The sequence below is a fragment of the Onychomys torridus genome, chromosome 1, assembly GCF_903995425.1.
Source record: "Onychomys torridus chromosome 1, mOncTor1.1, whole genome shotgun sequence".
Taxonomy (NCBI): domain Eukaryota; kingdom Metazoa; phylum Chordata; class Mammalia; order Rodentia; family Cricetidae; genus Onychomys; species Onychomys torridus.
In genome coordinates, this window is record NC_050443.1 from 65663684 (window position 1) to 65676297 (window position 12614).

The 12614-nt window shown below is 33.2% G+C and overlaps 1 protein-coding gene and 1 pseudogene across 1 annotated transcript; one reads left to right on the forward strand and one right to left on the reverse strand.

The window, feature by feature from the left end:
• Positions 1 to 434: 434 nt before the first annotated feature.
• LOC118597653 lies at positions 435 to 11763 on the reverse strand (annotated as a pseudogene).
• Positions 8551 to 8844, forward strand: LOC118597662 (non-histone chromosomal protein HMG-14-like). Its single transcript, XM_036209289.1, has one exon. The coding sequence runs from the start codon at positions 8551 to 8553 to the stop codon at positions 8842 to 8844; it is 294 nt and encodes a 97-aa protein (XP_036065182.1).
• Positions 11764 to 12614: the final 851 nt, after the last annotated feature.

Here is a 12614-nt window from a genome sequence, read left to right on the forward strand (position 1 = left end):
AAAAGACTCAACTACTTTCATGTGACTTCTTCTTTATCCCTTATCAAAATAAAGAGTCTCTCTTCATTTAAAAACATATCAATGCTTACTCACCTTAATTATTTATTATGGAATACAACATAACATATAATTTATACTGGAAGAGTGACATTAGAAATTAATAAATAAAATTCTAACTAATTCACAACTATTACACTTTCAAATATACACATGGAAATATAGAAGGAAACCAACATTCTGTATGAAGAAATGCCTCACAACAAAGTTTGATCTGTGAGAACTGAGGTCTAGTTAAGTTTTAGAAGTATAATATGTTGTTTATATTCTACATTTGTTCATGAGACAAATTGCATATTTTGACCTAAAATTAGATTATTAAACATGTCAGTGAATACTTTTTGGAAACTATTGCCTAGGAAACATATTACTGAGACTTAATGAGTATTTTCAATCTTACAATGCACATTCCTGAACTTTTGAAAAGAGTTTCTCTCAGGTCTCAACAAAATAATGAAGCACTTTGGGGCAAAGATGCAAAGAAGTAGCCCTGCACTGGAGGCCAAGATACAGAAGACTTCCACGGCCACCATAGCCTTGCCCTTGGTGCTATGGCAGACAGGGAGGAAGGTAACCCAGACACTACAGAACACCAGCATGCTGAATGTCAGGTACTTGGCTTCATTGAATGTGTCAGGCAGATTCCTGGCCAAGAATGCTACAGTGAAACTTCCCATGGCAATGAAGTCCAAGTACCCTAGGACACAATAGAAAACAAAAATTGACCCTACATTACAGACAATCAAAATATGGCCTTTTTCAGCATACATATCAGCCTCAACAAATGGAGGATAAGTGCCCAGCCAGATCCCACACAGAATCATTTGAATCATGGTACAAAATGGAACGATGAGGTTAGGTGCCCCTGACACAAGCAGCCACCTCATCTTTCTACCTGGAGTAGTAACTTTGAAAGCCAGTACTACTGTAACTGTCTTGGCCAAGACAGTAGAAGCAGCCACTGTGAACACCACAGCAAATATGGTCTGCTGCATGAAGCATGTGGCCATATTGGGTTGGCCAATGAAGAGCAAGGAACAGAGAAAGCAAAGGATGAGGGAGATGAGTAGAACATAGCTGAGAGTTCTGTTATTGGCCTTGACTGTGGGAGTGTCCTTGTGCATCAGAAAGACACCTAGTACTATAGCTGTGAGAATAGAAAAACACAGAGCCAACCAAGCTAGAGACATTCCCAGAGTGTCTTCATAACTCAGAATTGTTACAAGTTTATTGAGACAGTGATTTCCTCCAAGGTTGGCATACTGATCATTGGAGCATTTCACACAGTGATTCATGTCTGGTACAGAAGCAAAGTAACATTAGATTTAATATTTCTTGGATATTCACAAAACATGTTCTATTAATGTATTAGATTTTTTTCTCAAGTTAGCCTTGTCATTTGGTATTTGTGTTTTTTTTTTAAGAATTATTAGTGACCCCAAAATCTATTGTCCTTATTCAAATTATGCAAATTCATAGTTTATATTTTTCATGCATAATTAAGTGTTTTTCATTTCCTTACCAGGACTGATTAGCCTGCCATAGATTAATATTAATATTTCCATAATAAAATATGTTAGTGAGTATACTATAGTAATACATACTTATTCTTTACATTTCTGTACTTTATGAAATACAAGATCATAAAACCCACTTTTTTATCTGTATTTTGATCTATCAGCTAAAAGACAGGTAAACCTTACCAATGTCCTCAAATACCTGCTTGTTTATTGGAATACAATGAACCTCATACATTACTTGTAAGCCTGCATGAACAGTGTCAGTAAAAGCAGAGGCTTCATAAACCTTTTAGCATCTATTGTTTCTACATATTAAAAATATCACATTTACTATTAGCTTTCAATATAAGAATTTTAGTAAGAATAAGTACCTATTAATTTTATTAATTTCTTTAATATTGTACTGTCAATACTCCCAATGGAAATATTTTTATTGAGAAAACAGCATGAAAGAGATGTTTTCCCATCTGTTGAGGACATAGGTAAGGCACATAATAAAAGATGGAGGGAAGAGTTTCCTTCCACCCTACATAATGTAATTTATGACATCATATCTTCAACTGTCTTCAATTGAATGGATGTAACAGAGAAAACATGAAAGTAATATTATCCCAATAATGAGTCTTTACATTCATGACTGCACATTCCTTACTATTTGCTTATATTCTCTCATACTTTAATATGTGATATTATCTAAAATGTTGGGCAACATTATTATTTGCCTTTTATTTTTTCTATCATTTTATTAGTATTTGTTATAAAAAGTTTTTTTCAATATTTTCAAATACATATAAGCAATTACCAAAATTTTAAAATTATTAGTGCATTATACCTGTTACATTACCCATAACATCACTATTTAATGTTCTATGAAAACCTTGTCACTAAGAAGATATCCCCACCTATTCAATCTGAAAAGTTTAAATTGATACTTGTTTTCAATATGAAAATAAAAGTTTGATTTCCAATTAGATATGCTGGCTTCCAAACTCAACTATAGACTAGTCTGCAAATGAAAGTACAACCTATGAAGTGACTGCATTATCTACTGTAAGACACACTACAAAAAAATAATTGCCTCTCAAGCAGAATTCAGCATCTATGATCATCTACAACTTATCAAAAACCTCATAGGGTAAATGAAAATAAGGACTGCATCTCCCATGTCTTAGGAAAAAAGAAATGTAAATGAACTATACACAGGTGAGTTCCAGGCAAAGGTTAAATATTACAGTGATGTTTAGCACTCTAAATTAGTTTACAAAATAAACTATTTTGTGAAGAGTTGCTAGAATAATGATTCAAAAATGCAGTTCAGGATACCTGCTGTACTACTTATTTGGGGAGATTTATCAATTCATTTAATCACATGATATGATTTATCTTAACAATTTCCATAAAAATCATTGAGATTCATGTAAAAATTGTAGAAATAAATTAATATGAAAAAGCTTTTGGTATGCTATATACTTACCTGTCATGTTGGAAATTTCATTCTCTGGGCACAGGGTACAATCAAAACAGCAGATTGCCTTCCCTAGCTGAGGGGATTTTCTGAATCCTGGACTGCAAGGCATATTGCATATTGAAGGTGGAGTCTGAGAAACACAATAAAAAGGACTATAAAGGAAAAAGTTTACATACTTGGCAATAGTTACAGTGATTTAAAATATTGCACCATTGAAAAACATAATTTACATACTTGCACTGAATAAAATGCACCATTTATTTATTTTGTGATTACATATTGTAGATGTATTGTGATTTGTATAGTGAGAAAATTGTATTTATATATGTGTGTTTTTAATATAATCTATATAATTTTCATTGCCATAGATATATAGATGTATAAATATATAGATATTTGAAATTTTCTACTCCTAAAAATAAAAAGATTTTTGGTACTTATGGTGCCTGTAGAGTTTTACAAGTAATACCAACCATACCTGCTTAAGATTTATCTTCCACTCTATCATCTCTTCAGACATATACAATTGTTGATCACGTGGCAAATGTTTGGAAAACATTCCTATTTTCACCTTAAATGCAACATTTGGCAAAAAATCCATAGTGTAGTGAATGTTGAATTCTACATCCTGGTTTTCTTTCTGATTCATGTTCACTTGATCTCCAACACGGTTTATAAATTGCATGTTCTTCAGGATATGAACCATCTGAAACATTTATTATTTTAGTCTCAATTATGCCTATGCATCTAGAACAGATATATGAAGTATAGACTGCCTCTAATTTTCATTAGTCTATCAAAAAATGTGACCTAATACTTAGTACTTATACATTAGATTGAAAAATCCACATATGTGGAACAATAACTTTATGTTTTGAAAATACCAGCTTCTCACTGAGGTTAATTCTCTAACACTTGCCCACCTGAATGAGTAGTTAGACATTACGTACCTTATCTCTTCTAAATGGTACCTGATAATCAGCTATGGAATTGAGATCCTCTATATGTTAAAAATATGGAAGTATTACTTGTTCTTACTTAGGGCATATTCACTTACTTAATCACCAATATTTTGATCACTTAAAAGGCCAATTATCTTCTTCTGGGCTTAAATATTCATGAGAATCACTTTTCTTTGTTTCAGATATTTTAAATGTGAGATGCATATGTGGTAGATATGTTATGGGAAATATTATTGGCTTAGATCATGAAGATCTCTCTGTGTGTCAGTGTTTCCTGGATTAAACTATATCAACAATAAAATTCACCTGATATTCAGTAAAAGGGTACAAAAATTGATTTGTTTTTATAGAAAAGACCCTGGAATTCTTAGATAGAACAAATGTTGTCCATTAAGAAATTTATATCTATGATAATACGTTACCTTCATTGGAATATGTATTACCTGCCAAGAGTCAAATTCCAGGCTTTTCTCATAATTCTTTGGCCATATGTTTATTTCTTGCAACAGCATCTTATGGAGTGCATTGCCACAGCATACACAGTATTGTAAAGGACATAACCTGTACCACTCATAGAAATTTCAAAATAATGTTTGAATAACCAATGCAATTGTGTTTCTATTGAACAATTCTTCAGGTTCTTACAATCAAATGATGACAAACAACAATTAAAATATAGCCAAGATAATTTAGAAAGATATACACTATTTTTGTATTTGGAAGGGACTGCTGTTTTGATAAATGTATTAAAACCAGGTATTTCATGATGGTGATTTATAAAAGTAAAGGTCCTATAGAAGGAATCAAGAAGTAATCTGTCATTATGTGTGATCAAGTCCCACTGTGATGTAGTAACCCAGATTCTCTGAATGTATGCTAATTTGTAGAGTCTAAGATTGAATTGTAGATAAGAGTCTTTGTCTCCATAAATGATAACAACTTTTGCTGATGACATTGTGATCTCATTATAATACATATTTGCACTTTTCTGGAATAATATTTTGTCCTCCACTATAGTATGCACAAAGGCTAAGCACACACTATTTCTTTGCATCTCTTTTCTCAATTCCAGGAGAAATTCAAGTCCTAGGTCATCATCAGAAATGATTGCTCCAACCCAGTTCCACCTGAAATATACCACCAAAGACACCATGGCCAAGGCCAGAGATGTGTCCTTAGGAGCCATCTGGTAGAAATGTGGAAACTGTTCACGTCTGCTCAGGAGAGGATGAAATGGTCCATAGTAAAGCTGAATGCCAAAGGATATAAGCAATAAATTGAAGAAGATGAAATGTATTATGTTCAGTCTAAAACTACTTGTGCTCATCAAAAGTGGAGAGTATTAGAGTATGTGGATTTTCATCTCATTATTAAATCATATTTAATTCATTGTGAATATCATTCAAAGTACTTATGAACTAAGACTGCTAGTAAAACTGTAAATTTCTGCTGTACTTGAAGTCTATTTGGGGAAATTAGTGGAATGTGCCTCTAAATTCAGCACATAATGCAGTGAATTCTATGCATCAAGTTAAACATAAATCCATTTTTTCATTTCATTTCAGTCTGCATTATAATGAAAATCAGAATGGCAGGAGCCAGTTTTCATAAATAATAATCCACCCAACCTTACCTCTGGTCTATTAGTGATATACAGGAGTGGTCCAAGAATAGCGGATGATAACCATATTGGTCCTGTAAGTACAATTAAATATCTTCTCTGATTTATACAGCAAAAGTTAGGAACAATTTTACCAATCTTTTTGGATAAACTATTCATCCTCCAATCATCAAGTTGACCACATTCAACTTTAACAAGCATGGAAATGTTTGGCAGAATGTGAGAGTCCTTGTTGACATTGTCAAGTGCAAAATAAAGAGACAAAATCAAGTGCATATTCTTAGCTGTCACCCTGAAAAAAGAGCAAAGAGATCATTAGAGATGATGGCCCAAATATGATAATATTAAATTAAACTAATAGTTTTTATGTATTTAATGCTCATTTTCTTTTCCCATTGTTATGGTCACACAAGTCTTGTTACTGTGTTCTATGAGAATGTGAAATCTCTGCAATTAAATAAAGGTATTTTTAAAAGGTTTTGAGATGGACTCACTCATGTGGGATGCTTTGATTCTGAACTTTCATTCAATTTTATTCATTTGTCTATTAGTATGGTAAGAAAGAGGTCCTAAAAGACATTAAATCTAATTCATTTATTTTAGAATTTTAATAATAATAAACATGGAAAATAAGTAGGTATTATCTGCTACTTAGATAGTGATAGTTTTAAACAGAAGCAACAATGGACAATTATAAATACAGGGAATGAGTAGTCAAATATATCTGTATCACCAGCAATGAGAATCTTTTAAATTCATTTATTATTGAAGATAGCATAATTATCCTTACTCTTTCTCTCTACTTCATATAACTTTGAATTGTTCCATTCATTTAGATACTGTATAATCTTTGGTGATATGCTATTGATTATAACAATGACAATTTATGATGGGGACTGATCCTTCTCTTCATATGATCCCTTAGATTATTTCTTGATCCATTTCATTTTTATTCATGCATCTGAACATCTTACTCATGGCCCTATATTCCTGATCTAGAAAAAAATCTGTATTGTTGTCTAGTGTTCTTCCCTTCTTTGGTGGAATCCATAGATGTATAATGACGATGTCTCCAAGTTAAATGTGAATTCTACAATTAAAGCAGTGGTGTTACTATGCTAAGAAGTTTATATTTCAAATAAGAGTGATTTTAGTTTTCAAAATAAAATTTTAGAGCTTATACTTTTTCTTCTTATGAAATCAAGTGTTCAGTATCCTTGAACTCTTAATATTCACTCATTTCATAATTTAAGGCTTCATTATCAAATCTTTAAAGATTTAGTGGTATCCATGTAATATCTTGAAATACAAAGAAATAAAATCCATCCAATAAGCTACACTTTCTTTCATCAATCATTCAAATTACAAGTTTTAGTGAATAATGGAAGCCACAAAAATGCCCCAGGTGGTCGAGAAAGAGGAAGGTCTGCAAGAGCATGAATTGTTGAATCAAAGATTACAAAAAGCACAGGGACAAATAGCCAAATGAATGGAAGCACATGAATTATGAACCAAAGGCTGTGGAGCCCCCAGCTGGATCTGGCCCTCTGGACAAGTGAGACCATTGACTAGCTTGATCTGCTTGGGAGGGACACAGTCTGTGGGACCAGGATCTGTCCTTAGTGCATGAGCTGGCTGTTTGAAACCTTGGGCTTACACAGGGACACCTTGCTCAGTCTGGAAGGAGGTGACAGGACCTGCCTGTACTGAATCCACCAGGTTTAAATGAATCCTCCGGGGTGCCTTGATCCCAGAGGACATGGGAATGGAGGGGAGGGGCTGGGGTGAAGGTGGGAGTGGGGGCGGGAGGGGGAAGGACAGGGGAACCCATGGCTGATGTATAAAATTTAAAACACATAATGATAAAGAAAAAAATGCATTTGCTTAATCACAGAAATTCTGCTTAGGTAAGTCATTGGAGGAGTTGGTCCATATGAGTTCTGATTTGGGATACCAGACATAAAGAAATGCTAATTCAACTGAAGATTATAGTAATCAGGACAGGAATTGGGTAAAACAATAATCCTTCTGAGGGACTGATTTTGTGAAAATTGTGGAGGCAGAATATTAGTCCAGTATATTGAATAAATTCTTCAATTCAAGATTGGAACTCTACCTAATGATTCATTTAAATACTCTAATTTTCACAAAATTAATTTCTAATGTTCTACAATACCTATGAAAACAAATATTGATGGGGTTTATTATATACTGACATATGCCACATTTAATATGTTTATGATAAACAATATTCACAGGGACATTTCTTCAGGGATCTAATACAAATGCATTTACCCAGTTGATAAATAATCTTTGAAAATGAAAGATAGAAACTAAAACAAAGAAAATGTTAACAAATGATTTATGCAGTTATGTATTCTAAATTGTGTGGATAAATGCAATCATTCCAAACATGACTCAGGTAATTATGAATACTAAATGTTAAATGATGTTTATGGACAACAGAGGTTGAAAATGTTTTAAATTAAGTGTGTATGATATGGGTTTTTCTAGCAAAGATTTAAAATATTGTTAGGAAGTATTTAGGCAGAATGATTTTCCACAATACCAAAAAATTCCCACAAGAGGTACATTTTATATATATATATATATATATATATATATATATATATATATATATATCATTATATATATATATATTGTATTATAGCTGTGTTTTACAATTTCAAATTTAATTCTGTCACTATAAAATTAGATCTCAATTCAAAATTACACAAAACACATGTAGGCAATTTTTGCACAATTATTTTTTTCTACAACTTCATTTTCTTAGTCAACTATTATGTTCTGCTTTTAATCATAATAGAAACGTCTCAATAATAGTATGAAAAGGACCATACTGGTTATATGCTGAATAATACAGGTTTTGCAACATGCCTCTATGATATTTTCTAAAATATGATGACCAAGAGGAAGGTTAGCGTGGATGGAGCAGTAAAAGTAGAGCCCCAGCAATGCTCTGCAAGGCTGTCTGACAAGCCTGCCCCTGCCAAGGTAGACACGAATCTGAAAAAGGACATGGGAAGGGATAAGTCATCAGACAAAAAAGGGCAAACAAAAGGAAAGAGGAGAGCAAAGGGCAAACCATCTGAGGTGGCTGACCAGCAAACTACAGATGTGCCTGCAGAAAATGGAGAGACTGAAAACCAGAGTCCAGCCTCTGAAGTAGAAGAGAACCAAGCCAAATCTGACTAAATGTCCATCATGTCTGTCAGTGTCACAGCCTCCCTCCTTGTACAATCCAGAGGAATATTTTTATCAACTATTTTGTAAATGTGTTTTTTAGTAGCTCTAGAAACATTTTTAAAAGGTGGAAGGAAGTCCCACCTCATCCCATTTTTTAAGTGTAAATGATTTTTTATGAGGTTAAATCACTTGCTGGTTGTTTATTTTTTGGTACAACCAGAAAATAGAAGGATACTGAATCAGGAGTGTCTGTGACTGTCTCGGGGGTTAACATAACATTCTGTAGAGGGTCCTAGTTTTATATCCTACAACACAAAACATACTAAATTGTAATTTGGAGTCTTAGTCCTGCATTTGTGTCTGGAATATATTTAGTTATTTCTGGTCTCTTGTTTCTAGTAGAAGTGTATCCTAAACAACCACTCCTCCCTCAGTCCTTGCCCTTTCAGAACTGTCTCTGGTCACAACAGTCCATTTTCCTAACAGTTGTGATAATGTGCTGTGAAAGATTGAAATTTTGAATATGAACTGTATGTGGTATAAAATTGTATGTCAGTGGAATTGAGGTTGTGAGAATTTGATTATTATGTGAGGTCTTATGGAAAACTTGCCGAGTTTAGGGTGGGACATCACTGGAATAAGTTCAAAGAGAAATAACACATGGCTCTTTTGGGTATGTGAAAACAATGTATGACTCTTAGAGTTTGGGTCCATGTTTTAAGAATTGAAATGTCTGTGTACTCAACTGATAAAGTCTCAGTTGTGAAATAGTAAAATAAATAAATAGATAGATAGATAGATGATAGATAGATAGATAAATGAATGAATCAATCAATCAATAAATAAATAAATCAATAAATAAAAATTTGGAAGAGTATTAGATAAAACCATTTTTTAATGAGTATGCAGTTACATAGGGGAAAATCAAGGAGATTGATACCATAGAGCTAATTTTTACCTCTGTTGTACTTAAGTCTCCATAATCTGTTTCTTACCTTTACAAATATTCTAATTTTACCTCACATTAAATCACATCAGTGATGACTGTATCCATATGCTAGAGAGATGTAAGAAGATTTAAAAATAGGAATTGCAAATTCCTTCATGTCTACTCCCAAGAAGAGAGCTTCTCTCCAATTTCTAGAACAGTAGAGCCTCAAATTATGCACGTAACCAAACATTGCCTAAATTGAGAAAGGGTTTTCTAATTCAAACACTTCTGAACCTTCCCTCAGACATTTTTGATATTTGTTTGACATTTTCAACTCCTGACTCATGTGTTTCATGTTCCATTTCACTGTGAAAATGAGCATTGTCAGTGTAACAAATGTGTGCTGTTACCTAGTAACATTCCCCATTGTCCTTCATACCCACAGTTAGGTTTTTCACCTAAACCAGTTTCACTATAGGTTTAATTATTTTTTTATCCTTGAAAATTTCTCTCATCTCCATGTTCCAAAACTTCCTCCTCTGCTATGAATTCACTTTCATCCAAATGCTATTAATAAATGAATATAAGTTTCGCCTCTAAGGATGAAACATCACTTACAGGTAATACAATAGACATCTTTCACAATGTTCATTAACAGGTAGGTATTTTGAGTGTTATTTTTTACAATTTGCTTAGCATGCTATAGAAGACATTGCCACAATTTCCCAAACCAATGATCAAATCATCAATAATAAAATTAAATTATAGTCAAACATACATATCTAGACTGTGCAGTGCCCTTCATCCCACAATATATAAACACATGCTCAATAATTAAGGAAATATGAAACAAATGTGGAATAAGTGCCAGATATTAAAATTCTATAGCAGAGATCCAAGAAAGGAAGATATGAAATCAGTAGTGAAAAAGTGATCAGATTTGTGAGTTTAATTGCATTCTTTCAACTAGTTGTAGGTGCTATAGGCAACAACTTTCATTCTAGCAATTGTCAAGGGAAATATGAAGTCACTATTTTGGGTGATATATCCTCTTTAACAGGTATACAAACTATATTCGGTAATTGTATAGATGGCTGTTATACATGAGAAAATTATAACTTAAAAAATGTAATTGCATTGTCGATAGAAAGGAATGTTGCTATACCTCTGATCAAGTGAAACAATGTTTAATGGAAATCATACAATTACCACAGTGAACTATCTTTATGTCCTATGATTGATTTCAGTTGGAGGAGTCAGAAAGCACAGCAGTTATAAAATGGTACCATAAACAATATTCCAGTAAAAGTGAAGTATTCTATTAAAAAATGTACCCATGAAGCTGCACAGAAATACCAAGGCCTCTCTTCACAGGAATAGAACATTACACCCTGATGAAGAAAGACTAGCAGTCTAGAGATAGGAAGTTTACTCAGCCTCAAAGACATTTACTCATGATAGTGATTTGGATTATGTTTCTCAGGAACATCACTTGGCAGAACACAGTGGGAATTGCCATTTTTCAGAAAATCCCTCTAGAAGAAAGGTAGACAGGGTGTATCATTCAGCTTCCAACCAAAATTATGACTCCAAAAGAGTGAACCAGATAACTCCTAAATCATCAGAAATCAGGAAATAATCAGCATAAAACAAAATAATATTGATTATTTCCTAGATAGTAAAGTAGGGGGAAAAAGACAGAAAACATGGAGAATCACCATTTGCCTATATATAGACCTTCTATACAGTATCTACTTTGATAATCAATTGAAAACAAATTTTAAAAAGCCACTTACATTTTATCAAAATTTCTTTTGAAATGTTCATTATTCACGTGACCATGCCTTGTGTAAATAGAAAAAAAAACAATCAATATCTTTATCTCCACTCCATGATTCTAGGTCTTTGGTTCTCACAAAGCACCTGGGACCAGTTAAACTGCAGAAAAGGAAGGAAAACTCCAAGACCAAGAAGAAAAATGTCAAGTAGAACATTTTTCTAATGTCACCAAAATGAGAACCCTGGTAAAACTGTAACAAGTAGAGTTAAATAGAAAACCACTTTCAAATGTTCCCGTATACCCATGAGTGTCTTTTTTTTTTTTTTTGCTGCTGTAAATTACGAGTGCATTTATGTTTCCCAATGCCTTTCTTCTTAGCTTATTTTTCCCTAGAGAAATCTTAAGCATTTTCATTCCTTGGGCTCTACATCTGAGTTTTATGCCCAGCTGCAAGAAAATTTCAGTAATTATATTTAAGGATCAATTTCTCTTCTACATTCCTGTGGTTCTGTTTGCATCAGTGGATACGAAGGCCCCAAGCTAGATTACTCCTGAGATAATTGGGTAATAAGTCTAATTCAGAAAATGTTTCTGATCAGAATGTGAAATTCTCTTCATGATTTCATTTTTCTTCCTCTCTGAAGTGTAATCCGTTGTGTAAAGAACCACATTTTTAAAACTGTTCATCTATTGATGTTCATAAAGCATGTTTCCAATTTCTTGTTAGTATGAACATTACAGGCATGAAGAAGGATGACAACATTTCTATAGTAAGATGTAGAGTACGTTGAGTACATGCTCAATAGTTATACAGTTGAATTTTGAAGAAGATTATGTTGAACTTTTTGAGGAACCTCCTCATTGGTTGCCAGAGTAACTGCTGCAGCTGTTTTTCACTTCCATCAGAGATTTATAAGTTTTATACTTTCCTTGAATCCACACCAGCATGTGCTGTTATTTGTTTTATTGATCTTGGCCATTTTGACTGGGATAAGAATAAATAACCAAGCAGTTTTCATTTGGCTTGCTACAACACATAAGAATCCAAGCCCATTCTGCTTTTCTTCT

Excerpts from the sequence above, each read along its gene's own strand:
- LOC118597662 (XM_036209289.1), top strand. The coding sequence starts at position 8,551 with ATGACCAAGAGGAAGGTTAGCGTGGATGGAGCAGTAAAAGTAGAGCCC.